Source organism: Poecilia formosa, unplaced genomic scaffold (assembly GCF_000485575.1).
Source record: "Poecilia formosa unplaced genomic scaffold, Poecilia_formosa-5.1.2 Scaffold31, whole genome shotgun sequence".
Taxonomy (NCBI): Eukaryota; Metazoa; Chordata; class Actinopteri; order Cyprinodontiformes; family Poeciliidae; genus Poecilia; species Poecilia formosa.
In genome coordinates, this window is record NW_006799970.1 from 2,190,770 (window position 1) to 2,207,991 (window position 17,222).

At 39.1% G+C, this 17,222-nt stretch overlaps 2 protein-coding genes across 4 annotated transcripts; both read left to right on the top strand.

Moving 5' to 3' along the window:
• Positions 1 to 1,212: 1,212 nt before the first annotated feature.
• ppm1na (protein phosphatase, Mg2+/Mn2+ dependent, 1Na (putative)) lies at positions 1,213 to 7,499 on the top strand. 3 transcript variants are annotated; one of them, XM_016670239.1, is made up of 7 exons: positions 1,214 to 2,996; positions 3,111 to 3,345; positions 3,847 to 4,418; positions 6,543 to 6,660; positions 6,765 to 6,879; positions 6,970 to 7,033; positions 7,325 to 7,499. In XM_016670239.1, the coding sequence occupies exons 1-7, from the start codon at positions 2,940 to 2,942 to the stop codon at positions 7,355 to 7,357; spliced, it is 1,194 nt and encodes a 397-aa protein (XP_016525725.1). In that variant the 5' UTR covers positions 1,214 to 2,939; the 3' UTR covers positions 7,358 to 7,499. The 3 variants fall into 3 exon arrangements, with proteins under 3 accessions (XP_007549512.1, XP_016525725.1, XP_007549513.1); XM_007549451.2 differs by having other exon boundaries at positions 1,217 to 3,345; XM_007549450.2 differs by lacking the exon at positions 7,325 to 7,499 and having other exon boundaries at positions 1,213 to 3,345; positions 6,970 to 7,306.
• Positions 7,500 to 11,047: 3,548 nt separating this feature from the next.
• LOC103136278 (4F2 cell-surface antigen heavy chain) lies at positions 11,048 to 16,577 on the top strand. Its single transcript, XM_007549449.2, has 8 exons — positions 11,048 to 11,563; positions 13,364 to 13,519; positions 13,600 to 13,688; positions 13,759 to 13,836; positions 13,917 to 13,972; positions 14,062 to 14,254; positions 15,588 to 15,695; positions 15,864 to 16,577. Exons 1-8 carry the CDS (start codon positions 11,203 to 11,205, stop codon positions 16,257 to 16,259), a joined length of 1,437 nt encoding a protein of 478 aa, XP_007549511.1. The 5' UTR covers positions 11,048 to 11,202; the 3' UTR covers positions 16,260 to 16,577.
• Positions 16,578 to 17,222: the final 645 nt, after the last annotated feature.

Consider the following 17,222-nt stretch of genomic DNA (forward strand, 5'->3'; position numbering starts at 1 on the left):
AGGAAAGTTTGCTTTAGTGAGTTACATATTCATCTTAAAGATTGTCATATGCAATGATTAAAGAAATTAAAGCATAGCTATGAAAAAGATGTTAAGTAGGGGGCAGTGAAGAGCCAGAATAAACCTGATCCTGATAGAAACGTACGAGAGTTGGGAGGGCAAAACGCATAACAGGAAAAATGTTCATAATTCTTTTGTTTCTATTTTATATTTATGTTAAAGTGGAAAATGTGAAATGGAATTTTAAAACTTAAAAGAAAGAAGTATTCATAGACAACCACAAACTTTAGTATACTTTGTTTATATTTTATATAAGTGACCATTTTATGTTACGTTTTCTTCACGAATAAATATTTTTGGCTGTTTTATTTTATATTAATGGTCATTACCAGACACGGCAATCAAACACCAAACTAGAGAAAACTAGAGAAGTCATTTAGCATCTGACTGAGGTCACAGTGGGAAAGTGCAAATGCGATCACCGTGTGCGTGTTTACTCGAGGAAAACGAACACAAATAAAGCGACGACCTGCAGCCAGAGATCAGGGTAAGTTAATAAAAGGTTTAGTTGTATTTATAACTGGATGAGAACAGGGTCACATAAAGTCTTTAGCACCACTTAACCAGGTCGGGAGCTGAAAATACACAAAAGAAAAAGAAGAAAGGAGATAAGTCAGTTAAATCTCACAGATTTTCTTTTCTTTTTAACTTATAATAAATTAAATAAATATTTACAATAATAACAAAAATTTACAATATACTCTTCCATAAGGATTTGCAAATTAGAATGCAAATGTATTCTTGTCACAATATCAAAGTTTGTGATATTTATATCATGAAGAACTGTCTGTTAATATAATTTTCCTGGATTCAGGTGTTTTCGAATATGACAATTTATAGCATTTGACTGTAATGTACGTTTTATTTTTTTAAAATTACATTTAATCATAGAACCTTCCACATTTCTTGACGGCCCTGATAAAGATGTGTGAAAAGTCTGCAGTCGTCACAATGACAATTCAGAAACATCCAACCTTTAATTTAAGTACATTTGTCAGTACGAAAAAAACAAAACAAAACAAACTTGTTCAGATTTTTTAAACAAAATTAGTAGGGTCATTATTACTGCTACACGTCTACTGTTAACACGACATAGCAATGATTTCCTCTCCATCCATCCATCCATCCATCCATCCATCCATCCATCCATCCATCCATCCATAAGATCAATTCATATGTTAATTTCTTCCTTGACAGCATCATCCCTACCACAGGAAAAACCAAACAATAGTTAAAAGAACATCAGAGACCAACCAAAGCTGGAATAGACAACAAGACCATCAGCAAAAACGTGGGGAGAGTAATTCAATAAGAAAGAAATACAGGATGGTCATCAACTATCCTGTTAACATGTTGCCTCATAGGGTCAAGCTAATCATGAAAACGGGGAGGGATCAGCTTACAGTACATGACACTAGTTTGTTAATGACCAGATCAGGGCTTTTCTGCAAACCTCTCTTCAATTCCCAAGATAATCTCTACAATATTCTGAAAAGGTCTTGAGAAATCGTGGCGGTCAAATGTGACCAAAATCAAGATCTTTGGAATCAGCTTGACCCACTGTGTTCAGAGGAAGAGAAATGCTAATTATGACCCAAAGAAAACATTCTTTATGGTCTAGCATGGGAGTGGAGATAAGATGCTGTGGGGCAGTTTTTCTGCTTGGGATAAACGATAACTTCACTGCATTAAGAAGCCAAAGAACCAGGTCGTATCTGACCTTAAAGAACATCCTTCGTCACTCAACCAGAACACTAAAGATGGGTTGTGACAATAGCATGACAATGACCTCCACAAACATATCAGCTGAGCAACAAGTACATGGCTAAAGAAAGAGCAAAAAAAGGTCAAGGAGTGGATGCGGCAAAGTCAAGATCTCAGTTCTGCAGAAGTCTGTTAAGGAAGCTAAAACTTTGAGCAGCCAAGAAACCTGGATCTGATTTAGTTTCTAAAAAGCAGAGCAGGCCAAAGTCCCTCGGGAGCCATGCGCCTCAGGAAATCAAAACTAATATAAAGCCTAGAGTCTGTATTTAAACTAGAGCCAGTGGGTAAACGGAAGACATTTGTGTTTCAGATCTGCAGCAAATCATTTATATTGCACAAGAGACATCATAAATCAAAAACATCTTCATGTTGAACATGTTATATTTTTATATGTTCTTTTGCTGTGGAGTTCAGATGTTAATGTTCACAGTAGAAGCAATCCTACTGCATCCGCTAAACCATAAAACCTTCACATGTCCAATAATGTCCTAAACGTCTTCAGATGAATCGTGTTTACAGTAACAGAATGTCCCCAAGCAGAGCAGCAAGGTGCTTAGTGAGTAAAATACAAAATAAGATAAAACAAATCACTCATGCAATCCCTTTGCTGAGTCTGATAATGGGATTCCTTTGCATTGCGTAAAATGTACTCTTAATAATCCAGGGGGTGTGTGTGCACACGCTGGTCATCTGTTGTGCCTCACTGGCCAGGTGATTATCCAGCAGAGTTTCATAGGAAAGAAAGGGAGATGAGTGGGTGGGGCAGAGAAGATGGATAACTAAACAGATTAAGTGATAGAGGAGTGACTGTTAGAACAAGGCGGAGAGAGGAGTGAGATTAAGACGGGCCGAAGGACCTCAGACGCTGGAAATTGTACAAGTCGGCTTAAGGATGAGCAAACGGGACTCTTGTTTTTAAATTAAAAACCCTCATTTTTTGTTTGTTTTTTACATTTTTTTGCATTAAAAGCAATTTGTTTATCTGGTAGGGCTGGCACAGCTAAAGTGTTGCCCTGGACCTGTTGAGGAAAACACACGGCCGGCAGAGGAGCACCAGGAGGAGACGGGCCGCCGGCAGGTCGAGCAGGAAGCTTGAGCAAAGGCTCCGCTGCGTGATGAGGACGGCCAGGCGTGCCAGCAATGTGGAGGTGCCCTCCTTTCTCCGGCAGCTGGTTAAAGAGACGGAGAAAATGGTAACGTTCTTCTTCAAGGCCGGATCCAGGGAAAGAGGCTGTGAGGAGGAGGACAATTTAGAAGACGAAGACGCAATGCCAAGCCCCTATCTGGACCGCCCCAACTTGGAGAAACATGTTGCAGAAGGGGGTTCTAGTTTGGGGTTGAACTACGCTGTGGCCAGCATGCAGGGCTGGAGGGCTCAAATGGAAGATGCCCACACCTGTTTGCCCCAGCTGAAGGGAGACCTGGAGGACTGGGCGTACTTCGCTGTTTTTGATGGACATGCAGGCATCACAGTGGCCCAGTACTGCTCCAGAAACCTGCTGGATCACATCCTGACAACAGGTACACAACTAATGCTGATAATACCTTCAATACGGTTGAATATTGATGCAAAACTTACAGTTTACTGGGACTGGATGTTTTTACGGACTAGAAACAACAAAACAGGCATTTGCAAGGGTTTAAAACAGAGTTGAGACATCTTGGAAGAATTTGAAAACATGTTTTGGGGATTCCATGAATGAATAAATCTTAACCCAAAAGGCTTACAGAGAAGATCATCTCTGTAAGCCTTATGGGCTTACAGAGATGCCTTTTGGGCATCTCTTACAGAGAGATGCCCTTGGAGAGCCTCAAGTGCTTCTCCATCAACTCTTTGTTTTATACCAAAACCCACCATTAGATTCACAGTACAATATTTTAAAACCTACAAGTGGGTCCCAAGCAACCAGTCGAAAAGTAGACTAATGCACATTATAAAGTCTTGTTGAACCCTAGACTTAATCATTACTCCCACATGCAGTGCATACATTTATCTTTATGCCCAAATATTGTTTTCAACAGGTGGGATCAAAGCAAACGAGGACCCTGACCAGGTGAAGGAGGGAATCCGTGAGGGATTCCTGGGCATCGATCGCCACATGCACAAAATGGCTCGCAAGGATAGCTGGGACAGAAGCGGCTCTACCGCAGCGGCTGTCATGATTTCTCCACGTTACATTTACTTCATCAACTGCGGGGACTCGCGCACCTTCCTCTGCCACAATGGCCAGGTGGTCTTCTACACAGAGGACCACAAGCCGTTTAATCCCAGGGAAAAGGAGAGGATCCAGAACGCCGGCGGCTCGGTTACCCTGCAGAGGATTAACGGCTCACTGGCCGTTTCCAGAGCACTGGGAGACTTTGACTTCAAGGAAGTGGACTGGAGACCACAAACGGAGCAACTGGTGTCACCGGAACCGGAAGTGTATGAACTGGAAAGGACACCCGAAGACGAGTTCCTCGTGCTGGCATGCGACGGCGTGTGGGACGCCATCGGTAACGAGGAACTGTGCGCATTCATACGCAACCGTCTCCAGGTGTGCGATGACCTGAGAGACATCTGTACCCAGGTCATTGACCTCTGCCTCTATAAGGTGAGACGTAAGACCAACGTAAATTACACAAGGACCAAGAGGTGTCAGTATTAATCTTTAATCTGTGATTAAGACGTAGATTTGAAATTTCAGTAGGAGCTTCTAAAGGAGTAGATAAAAGGAAGAAAAATCAACTAGTTTAGGAATCACATATCTAGAAATAAATATGAATAATTTAGCAAATTATTTATTTCCTGTTGGCTTCTTGTATCAAATATCCTGTAGCACATTTATTTCTTTCATGTGTTATTATGAATTAACAGGACATATATGAAAGAAAAGCTGAAATCACTATCAGAGAGAAACTCTAAATAAAATGCTTAGCAGTTTGATAAATGTAAACATTTATTTGCATCAGAGTGTGGTGATGACTTTTGGGTTTGGGCCAATTAGGCTCATTATTTGTGGATTATTTTACAGGGCCAATGATTTTGACATTTGTTTTTGTACGTTTTACATAAAAGGAAAGGAACATGGTTTACTTTTTCCCACCTAAAAACACACATCATTCTAGTTTTTTTTTCTGTGTCCTGATGCTAATAATAACAACAAAGCAATAAATGGCAAAATAATAAGTATTCAAGATCGCAACTCTAATATCCAATTTAACCACACGACAGCAGACTTGATTATTTCACTCATTTGTCCATTCATTCCCTTTTATTAGATTGTTGCAATCATTTAGCAACTACCAAAACTAATAAAAGTCTTTATTGTCCTATATTATTGTTGTTAGTCCAATACCATAATACATATAATTTCAACAGGCAAGTCTAGAATCAAGTGTGTGTTTTATTATTTTGCTCTGAAGTGAACTTACAGCCAAAACTTCTCCAGACTCCACTAGATTCAACTCGGTTGTTTATAGTCTCACTAGACGCTACAGCAAGCAGATTTATGAATCAGTAGCCTCACACTGACAAAAAGGTGAGCTAAGCAGGCTCTCAGTGACGCACCTGATTGTTACGTAAGTGGATTCTACTCCTGGCTGATCAAAAATACCGCTGAGCGCTTTACCTGACTTATATATAGACGCACTAAGAGATCCTTAAACATTAGGTTGGAGCAAGAAAAGCTGCACATGGTCGGGATTAACACTGAGTGTGAGCGCGTTGACGAGAGCTCAGCAGAACAGTGGAAGACACTCCCCCTCTGAATTTTAATCCTTCCCTCTGTGTGCTGCTATTTATTTCACCTGAAAAGGCTTCAGTGCATCTGCAACACTTCCTGTTCCAGCAGACTGACCTCACAGCTCTGCAGTTATAACACAGTCATGATGTAAGATGCATTTTACAAAAGCTACATGCCGTACGTAGCCTATTAACATCACCAATTATAAAAAAAACTGCAAATGCAACAAATGACTATAAATAGCCGAAATTACTCAGATCTGACCACCTGCTTACAAATAGTTATTGATCCATTCTTTTGCCACATTAGATTGATTAATATTGGAGCTATCACACAGCCCTTAGTTAAAGTAACACATGATAAAATGAATGTAATTAAAATATAACACTGGATATATTTTATTAAATGAGTAGCAAAGCTAGAAGATTATTGACATATTTTATTTAATGTTTTTTTAGGTTTACCACTGTTAATAATAATAATAATAATAATGATAATAATAATAATAATAATAATAACTTATATTCTTCTTATTATTATTATTATTGTTATTATTATTATTAAGGTGCCAACTAGTTTTTCACCCTTTTCAGTTACAATTTAAGTGCTATTTAATATAGCTATTAAGATCTTAATGTGAATAGAAAACCTAGAAATGACTTGTACAGTTATTTGAAACAACAAAAAACCCCACAGGAACGTAGTAAAGCAAGACCAAATATAGAAAAAATTTGTCTTGTTTATGTGTTAAAATGCTTGTTCAATGACTAAAGCTATTATGATTATTTTTATTTTATGTTGTTTATTTAATTCTTCAAAATTTTAACTTTTCAAAACCGATGCCAACACCTTTTACCATCATTATCTCTTGTCTCATTTCCTCTCAGGGACGAGCGTTTTTGCTGAAAGGAAGCTAATTTAACTCTACATCCTCTTGGTGTATGAATAATTTTGGACTTGCCTGAATTAACAATCCTCTGCTTCCTTCTGCAGGGCAGCTTGGATAACATCAGCATCATCATCGTGTGCTTCCCCGGCGCCCCCCAGGTGTCGCAGGAGGCACTGCAGCGCGAGGCAAACCTGGAGCAGCACATTGACATGAAAGTGGGAGGTGATTGGATGGCTTTGCAGAAGTTCCAACTAAGTTCCCACTAAGTTTTATCAGGCTGCTTTCATCTTCTGTGCATTTTTCATCTCAAATTGTTGCCTCCGCAGAAATCATTCAGATGATGCGATCCAAAGATGAAGATCCCGACCTTCTGTATGTGATCAAGTTCCTGGCTGCAGAGGAGATACCGGGGCTCCCACCGGGGGGAGGCATCACCAGCAAGTGAGTTAAATAACTTATGATTAATAATCACCGTCAGCTTTAATAGATCAAAGCAGGAATGTGTGGACTGAACCATCTCTGTGTTCGCAGGAGAGACTGCATCATAGGAGCTTATCAGAAACACATCATGAATCTCAGGACGCAGGAACCTATGGTGAGACATTCATGCATTTCATTCAGCCATCACTGCTGAACACAATTACTGCTTTTCAATATGTTTGTCTTTTTGTTCAGTCAAAAATGAAAAATATTGAGTAGCAGATGGGATGAAATTCCAAAAATTTAAAGTGAGAATTTTCGCCCTTGACAAGCATTAGAGAAACGATTAAAATCAACGAGTGATATTGGGAATTTTTTACAGGATTGGAACAATTTACAATTTAGAAATGATTGATAACATTTAGACGTTCCAACTGGACTAACTCATTGAATTGCAACTTTGCAGGACATTGGGGGATCTGAGGAGGATTCAAGCTAATGTCATAACCACAGAGTCAACACCGGCTTCAAGTTTTACATTTTAGTTGAGCATTTAACCAAGAGGACAATGCTTCCTGTGATGTACACCCTGAATTTGTCCTCATGTTTTTATTTTCCGGTCAATTAAAAGAATATATGGATCACTGTGTTGGTTTTTGATACTGTGTTTTTCTGTGTTCACAGTTCGTTATGGTAACAAAGGTTTTCTGATTTTCAGACTCACACTCAACTTAATAAGTACGGCGGCAATCAAAACTAGGCGCACCTCAAAATCGCAGGGTTTTATGATGTAATCTGCGATTCAGCACCAGAATTATCTCGACTTCATACTGTCATCAATTATAATCTGGGTAACTACAAATAAACTTCAGCGGCCCGAGAGCAATTTTCCACACTTTTCCTCATTCACATCTTTTGTGTGACTTTTTTGGGCCATCAGTTTATAGGGTATGGTTGGCACCAAACAGAACATCACCGAAACACTGAATGTAAGTAAATGACAGCAACATAATTGTTAAAGACTTGCTGCCAAATACAGATTTAAAGCCCAACTGTTCCATATGATTCACCATTTGATGTTAGTTGTTGTTTTTACTTTAGGGGTACAGTAACCTTGAATGTTATGAAATGTAATATTACAATTTGGAATAAGGCAATAACACTGGGAATACTTTCCAAATGCTCTGTATATGTGCTACTTCCCATTACGCCACATCTCTGAGTGATAAGAAACTCTTCATATGCGGATCGAAATGACAAATGATGAGTCACTGCTCATTTTCAAACCACACAGGAAAAGAAACAGACGTTTTCTGTGGATTACGTTACTCGTCTGATGTCTGGAAATCTTGAAGTCTTCAGAAACAGAGGTAAATGAATGGAGAGAAAATGTTAAAGACACATTAACCATGACTGCAGAAAGTCAGAGGTGGAGACACAAGAGGAGAAAGGCAGCGTCACATTTGTGGGATCTTTCCAGGAATTAGGGCTTTTGCAGGTCACATGTTCTTTTTGTTTTGTGTAAACAAGTCCGTAACAGACAGCAACCTGACGTCGGACTTTCAGCAAAACAAGTGCTACCATATATGATGGGGTATAGATATGCTGCCTCGTTACTCCCTTCAATGATGTTTGTCAAACCTAAGCTGTGAATAATTTAGTTAGGCTTGCATTTTTATAAGCTTATACTGAGTTGGTGATAATTTTTTCCCAATCTTTAACCAATGGGCGAGAGGCGGGGCAAATCCCGGACAGGCTGCCAGTCCATTACAAGACAGAATGTTTTCACACAGGATCCATCCACAAACACGCACTTACACTTAAGGGTTTAGAGTAACTAGTTAATGTAACATTCATGTTGTTGGACTTTGTCTTTGACTGATATTTAAATTGGTTTCATGTTCTGAAACACTTAAATAAGTGTAAGTGTAAAATGCAAAGAAAATAGGAAATAGGAAGAGAACAAACACTTTTTCATACCACTGTATATATTATTTTTTCAATAAATAACCCAGATTACAAACATCCACAATAAAAGCAAACTTGTGCAGCCAAGCATTGCTTTAAAAATCCCTGAAAGTAATGGCGTATAACTATTCCTCCTTGAAGAAGAACTGTTCAATCATTAGACGTCCCAAACCAGTCGTTGCCCACGGTGAGGCCAACCACTAAACATTAACTACATATGAAACTGCCTGGACTACAATGTGAAAGCTGAAAGCCAAATGGTGGAAACAAGTTCTTTTAAATTCTGCTTTTTTCCTAATTTCACCACTAGAAAACATAGCGTGTCCATTTAAAGCCACCTACAGCCTATGATGGACTTCAGGGAGCTGTCAGGTTCAGCAGTCATGGGGTTTTCAGAATGTCTTGTAGCGGCGTGGGGACGATTCGCACCTCTCTATTAATTAACTGAGCAGAGTTTGTATTCGACAGGCCGTCCTCTTGCCATACAAAATCCTGACAAGCCAGATCATAAAATAATTAGACTCCGACATTTTGCTATAGCAGGAACGCTGGTGGACAACAGAAAGGAGGAAGGTGAAGGAAAACCTGGAGCTTTTTGGAGGAAAAAAAGTGAGTATTGGTTGAGTTTTCCAGCATAAGACAATACAGACCTTGTTGATGTTGCAGCTCACCAAAAATGTTAATATTTCCGAGTCTTGCAAGTGTGACATTTGAGATTAAATGTCCCTTCTGCTGAACTGAGATGCTGTTTTTAAAGACTAAGACTGAATAAGTCCAGCTAATGCTCTTGGGAAATGCCTGCAGATCCAATATGTGTATTTTTCTTATTAAGAAAGAAATCCTATTATACTACTTTGTAGTATTTTCTGATTTATACCATTTGTGTTACTGGCAAATATTTCTAAACTACCAGTCAGTTTTCCCAGTAAAGTTGGTTAATTTTAGCAGAAATCAAGTTCAAATAGAATAGAGATTGTCAATGAATAATTTCCAGTACACATTCATGAAAAATAACCAAAGGTAACTTATTTTTGTCTGTTTTAAAAACAAGTTACTATACTGTATTTAGACTAAAGTAACAATTATTAATCCTGTGCAATGCTTAACAAAAAGATGGAGAATGAATAAAAACATACAAAGATGAAAAGCATACATATTAACAACACAGGACTGTCCTGGGGAGGTGAAACGTTTTGAAACTTCCTAAGACAGGAACGTCGTCGTGCAGAGCAAAGAGGCCAGAAGGGAGATGCTCTTATGCACGTTTTTAAGCAACAGTCGATTATAATTACAGATACATCTCAAGAACTAGAATACTGTGCAAAAGTGCAATATCACCACAGACTGGCAGTGACAGTCAGGTAGACAACTCTAAAGTAAGCATCTTTCCCATAACTGTGTGGGCCCCAACACGGCTGTAACACATTTCTGACAGTTCTCAGAGAGTCTGGATGATTTTAAAACCATGCTATTCAACTTTTATTTACTATCTATATTTATCATTTCTGTCTTTGTGCTCCACTAGGTCCGTTTACCAGTTTCAGGACCCGACCAGAACCCTTGAGTGTAAATTACTTTGAGAAATAATGAGATTTGATTATATATAAATAAAAGTAGACTTTAATGCTGAAAAATGGTCAGCCATACGTGTCACACAAATGGAACAGATGCAGCGTTACATTCACTTAACTCACCTTATGGATGGAACCAAGAGAGGCAAAGATTGTAGCGCGAGTTTAGCTTTTTATTCTCTGCAATCTGTTCCCTCCAAGGCTTGTCTAACCAGTTTCAGTCTGTTTATGTATGACTGCCACATAAACATGGTTGTGTAAGCTGCAGCATGTGCACAGTTAAAAGAGGCTAGAGAGATAGAGACAGAATAAAAGAGATAGAGGAAAAGATAGAACCTACAACAAAGCTTTGTAATATTATTATTTATATTTTAATTACTAGCACTTTTAGCGAGCTTATATTATTTATATAACACCATAGTTTTTTTTAAATATGGAGATTTTTTTACCATATATACATTAATTGTATAATTGTTATCGTCTGTATTTAAGTATTTGATTTTTGTATTTGAATACTTGACCTAAAAAGTGATATACATGTCTTGAAAACAAAATATTGGAGGAAACCTACGTGGAAACGTTCACAGTGTTGCCATAATGGGGCAGCAGGTCTGGTCTGAGTCACGTGACCAGCAACAAGCCAAAATAATGAACTGATTAAATCACCTGTGTAAAAGTTAGGAGCAGATCAGACGCGCGTCATCGGGTTAATGTGACCAGAGGACAGGAAGCTCTGTCTCTGACCTTTAATCACATCCAGTCATTTTTATCCTGGTGTGTGTTACTGACCTGCAGCCGGGTCCACATGCCTCTGAACGCGGGAGCAGGAGCCGGTTACGGCAGCGTGCCGGACGCCGGGCCGCCGGGCGGCGAAGGCGCCTCGGAAACAGCCCCTCTGCTCTCCCCGGAGCCGGTGCACCAGTGGCAGCCAATGAACAGGCAGCAGCTGGAGGCCGCCGCCGGGGGTCCGGGCTGGAGGGCGGTACGCTGCTACCTGGTGGTGCTGTTCTGGCTGGCATGGATGACTATGCTGGCTGTCGCCATCGTTGTCATAAACCCGAAACCGTTTCCGGCGACGCTGAAATGGTGGCAGAAGAGTCTGTTCTACCAGATCCAGCCCGAACCGAGCCCGCACGTGCAGGACGAGAGGTCAGGGGGCATCAACGGTAAGAACAAGCGGAAATGTGACGACAAATGTGTGATTTTGAAACGTGTTAAATTATGAAAAAAATTACCCAGTAGAGTAGAAAAAAATGTTAAGCTTTTTGTAAATCCTAATTTACTAGATGGCCAAAGAAAAAAAAGGTTTTTATTCCTTATTTGTGCAGTTTTATGTAGCACCATTTTCATAAAATTGTTTAATCAAAAAATACAAATGTATATTCCAATCTACTACTTCTGGAACAATATCAAACCTGGAGATGTTTGGGGATATAAACAAAAGCCTCATGAACTGTTGAGCATAGTTGTGGAGAGTTTGCTGTATTTTTACAAGTAGTTTTTCTCTCACCACATCTGCTGTGGCTGGTTTGGCTCCGTTTTGACAGTTGTGAATCTGTCACTAACTGCATAGTTCCCTTAAACATTTGAGTCGCCTTTCTTTCTCTAAATCAATATTAATCTCAAAATTTGAGTAAATGAATAAAAATCAGCCAAAGGACCTGTTTATAATTACCCATCCCCATAATCAGCTGGTTTGATACTTGTTTGTATTAAACAAATGCATATTCTAACCACAGAGTGGGACATTCATCAAAGAATATTTGCTGAAAGTCGTGTGGCAATCTTTTCTTCTCTCTTTTTTTAAAAATGTCTGCCTGTTTTTGTGAGTAATTTTCTGTTTGGGTCACACATTTTCACAGGTTTCAATCTAAATTTAGGGCTATAAGTTGATCCATAGTTTGGGTTATTTTACTGCATTTTAAAGTGATATTGTTTGTTTAGGTCTACAAATGCTACATACCTACTGTGAGCTGTGAATTATTCAGTCCATTGTTGGGGAAATGCCACACAATCACATCCAGTCTTACTGCAGACAAATTCCTATTGATCCAGTATTTGACACAAATCAGTTGTTTTATCTGAAGCACTTGTGCCATGACATCGTGTTGAAATTTAGCACCAACGTGTCTTTGAGATGTAATGGCAAACCAACATAGAGGATGGATTGTACATAAACTTATTTGATCCGTTTCAAAATCCTGTTTGGCATTAGCAGAATCGATAATCTACAAAACTAAGAAAATTGCTATCTTGCCCAATTAAGCCTAATATCAATTGCTCCCTACCTACATTTTGTAATCTATTTTAAGCTCTGTTAAAATTATCAAGTTGTGTCTAATTTGGCATTTGACACCTAAAACCCAGCATAATTATGTTTTATGTAATTGTAAAAAAAAAAATTCTAGTAAATCCCAGCAGAGCTGTGCTGTCAGATTGGACAACAAAAACAATCTAAAGCAAACTGTCCAAAAAAAGAACTGTTCAGTAAAGAATCACATCCTAAATTAGTGAAATGTTAATTGGTCCATGTCAGAACTGTTCAAAACGTCACAGTTCAGACATCTTACAGAACCAAAGCGTTGTTGTTTACAAAAGTGGGTCAAAGTTCCTTCGGTGACACGATACAGGCCGATAAAGTCTACACACAGAAGATGATTACTTCAAGATACTGCTAAATGTGGAGCTTCCTTCCTCTGCTTCAGCATTTTAGCTTTGGTTTGGTACATAACATTTAAAATATCAAATGTTACAGACAGTGCATGAGGTGACTGTATCCTACATGATGGAAAAGATAACGCATGGCATGTTTTTGTTTTCCCTGAGGCTGTTTATCTACCAACAATTCACAAAGACTGCTGATGCTGGCCCATCATTCAGATTGTAAGGGTGTATTTAGACAGAAAAGTTGTTGTGTTTAAAGAAATCAGTTACCATCTGGTTAAACTTTAATGTTTTCTCTGAAGCGGTGTGTGAGCGCCTTCCCTACCTCAGGTCTTTGGGAGTTGGCGCTCTAATCCTGCAGGGTGTGTTTGATAAAAAGGCAACTCCAGCTTACCTCAGTGAGGCCCTGGAGACAAAGGCTCAGATCCAACATCTGCTTGCAGAGAGCAACAAAGCAGGTAAGCAAAATGACTTTAAGTTAAATTTTTATTGGAGTTTTCCTGCATAAACATCACGTTTGGGAATTTTGGTCTTTCAGATCTAAGGGTGGTGTTGAACATATGTGACGTGAATCTGCTGGGACAGGAGGAGATGCCCGGAAACAAACCGTCGAACCGTTCAGATACTGTACGAGTGAAAACGACCCAGTAGCTTGTCGCACCAACGTGCTCATTAACAGGCATTTCATTTTCCCCAGGATGCATTAAGGTTCTGGTTGGAGCAAGGTGTGGCCGGATTTGTCATCTGTGACTCTGATCCAGCATATTCGGTGGAGGTAAATGCGTTACTGATGTCTTTAATCTTGGTAAAAGCGCTGTTCTCATGAGTTCATATTTTTTGTGTTAAACATATCAGACTCTGCAGGAGTGGAGGAGAGTTGTTGAGGAATTTAACACTCATCAGGAGGAAAGGTGCAACTTACTGTCCAAGTTTTCTTCCTTTTTTTCTTTTTGCATTGTAAGATGCGCAAATAAATATGCAAGTCCATGTTTTACTGCAGGATTTTGTTGGTAGAACAGACCTCAGATGTTCTGCGCCCGCTGAATGCCTCGTCTCAGAACCTCACGTTGGTAAATGTGGTCATAAGGTCCATCTTACCAAAGTCGGAGCAGCCTCTCTCTGCTGAGGAAGTAGCTGGAGCTGTAGAGACGTGGCTGCAAACACGACAGGAAGACGTGTGGACCAGCTGGACAGTAAGATTATTTTTATGCAAGCTTATTTAATCTAACTTGGTTTGTCTAGGTCAGTGGTTTCCATCTCCAGGTTTGGAAAGCTACTGTCCAAAAAGGCAGATTGGATTAGATTATTCCCCTCCACATTACCTGGATGAAATAAATATCTTCCTACTAAAACTCTGGAGAATTACAGAGTCAAATAGTTGCTGAACAACGTCTTTCAAGGTCTAGGGTTAACTCTTGCTTTAGGAACGTGTGTGTGTGTGTGTGTGTTTTTAAAAATCTCAAGTGTACAGTAGGGATTTTATAAAACTTTTAAAATGTACTTGGATGTGTGATTTTTTTATTTTTTTTTGCATGTTCAGGCTACTGGAAACCAGTGAAAAGACTTTAGAACTGGGTGACAGGCACTGAATTGTTCTTAAATAGCTTTGTGTTGGTCTGATGACATTGTAACATAGAGCTGTGCATCATCTGCATATGGTAACTAATCTTATGTGTTTATAGTCTTATTATGTAGATATTAAATAGGAGGAGCCCCTAGATGGCACTTGGCCTCTTTTTAAGGCAAGAACTGAAATGTATCTTATTCACTGAAGGGCAAATTGTTTAATATGGAAAGATAAAATTGCCGTATTTAAGGATGCTGGAAGATTTGAGTTATTTACTTGCAACTTTGGTATTTCCTTTCCTTTCAAGCCTGAATGCTTGAAATGAAATGTTATCACAACTTTATATTGGGTCCTGCAAAAATGCAAAATGTTTTTCCCCTCCCCTTTAAAACTGTAAATTTATTTGCACTCGCACAAGACTTTAAAACTGAAATCTGGAAAGAAATTTAGTTGCCATGTTTATTTTATTTATTTTTTACATTTCCACAACAGACTGATTCTAAAAGTACAAGTATTATTTTATATATATTTTTCTTATTAGGTTAGAAATGCATTTTGTTTTATTTTTTTTAAAGAATCAGAATTCAGTGGTAATAAATGCATTCGTCCTCGGCAAAAGTTTTTCTTCTTTTTAAAACCTGAAAACAGAAATAAAATTGTGGGTCTTTGAAAATAACATTTCTTATAGTAGATTATTATTATTATTATAATTATTATTAATCTTTTTATTTTTTTTAGAAGGGGATTTAACATATTCATCTTTAAATCGGGTTTCTTTAGCTGGGGTGATGGAAAAATTGACTCTTTGACATGTAAAGATTGCAGACAATCTTTACATGTGAGATGATCAAACATTCAACCCCTTAAATCTGGTTGTAAGTTACGTTTGGAAAACTTAGATTCCTCCTAACTCATTGTGGTGTTGTATGTATTCCAGTAATATTTTGTAACATCTGCAGGTTGGAGGTGAAGTGCCTGTTGAGCTGAAGAGGCTATTCCTGGTGCTGCTGATGACTCTGCCAGGATCACCTGCTTTCAGATACGGGGAAGAGATCGACCACACCTGGGTAAAATCTTATCAGATTTAAAGAAATGAGCCCACAGAGTAATGAGATAAATGTGTGACCAGATTTCTTAAGGATTATTCTCACTATTTGCCGTCTCCTGTTTTTTTTAATTTTTTTTTTATTTTATTTTTTTTTATGCATTTTATTTCTGCTCCCTGCACCTTTTAGGACAAAGAGTCAAAGCACTCGGACGTTGCTCTCTTCTCCACTCTCAGCCACACCAAGTCCAGTGAAGAAGCTCTCCTCTACGGCAGCTTGACGCTCCTCCCCTTCAACGCCACCTCCAACTTTTCCTCGAGTTCGCTTTCCAACTCCTCCGTTTCTCCTCGTCCCGTCCTGGCCTTCCTGCGCTCCTGGGGTTGCGTGCGGTTCCTCGTTCTGCTCAACGTGTGGGCCGAGCCGCTCTCCCTGGATCCGGCCCGGGCTCCCGGCCTGCCTAAGAAGGGCGTGTTTGTGGCCAGCACAGGAATGAACCGCATGGGCTCGACGTATCTGTACTCTCTCAAACTGCAGCCTTACGAAGCCGTCGTCATCAAGCTGTTTAACCCAGGAGGATACTCGTAGAGATTCAGCTGTGTTGATTTAATTATCAGGATATGTTGTCATGGTAGCAGGGTTTTAAACGTCTGGCACATGTGCTGCATTTGAGCGTCAAGCTTTCGGTGCTGCTCCAAGTTTAATCTGTCGGATGACGATTTAGTCATAGAAAATGGTCTGCAGAGTTAAATAAAGCAAATAAGTTTCTCTTGGTCATTTCACTCGGCTAGTTTAAACACAGATCAGGAGCCACATCCTCTTCCTCATGTAGCTGAAGTATTTCTGCTTCAAGCCCTTGATGTGATGTTTGTTTGCCAAATAAATTTGTGGAAATTTGCCAACTTTTTAATTTTTGTATTTTACCAGCTTTGTCTCTAGAAAGCAACACACCGTACCTTGCACAAATATTCATACCCCTTCAATTCAATTTGAAATTCAACCATAAACTTGGTTGAACTTTGTGAAGTGAAAGAAAAAAAATCTGAACTTTATTTTTTACTTTACAAAAATCTGAAAATTGTTGTACCGTTTCAGCATCCTGACCCTGCTGAAAAATGAAAGGTGATGCCATCACCATGTCATGAAATACCTGGGAATATGTTCTCGGGTATTTCAAAACGCAGGGGTGGATTTTGAAATATTGTACAGGTTTTTTTGCAGCTATTTTATAATTATGTGATACTTTAGTCTTTTACATACAGATTGAACAAAATGCTTTGCAGTTTGTGGTTATGATGTAGAAAGTACATAAGTATGAACGCATTCTGCAGAGGACAGTGTTATGAATGAGACCCAATCACTATCTTCAGTTTTAGCTTTGGATTACCACTAGGTGGTGCTACAGCCTTACAGCTTCATGGGCTTCATTGTAACAATGCATGTAGAGGAGATGCTGTCAACATTTTTATTCTTTTGGCTCCGTGGAGTTTTGGAAAAGTTGGCTGATGCCAACATATGAGGCATTTGCTGTTTTCTAAGAATCCCTGAGAC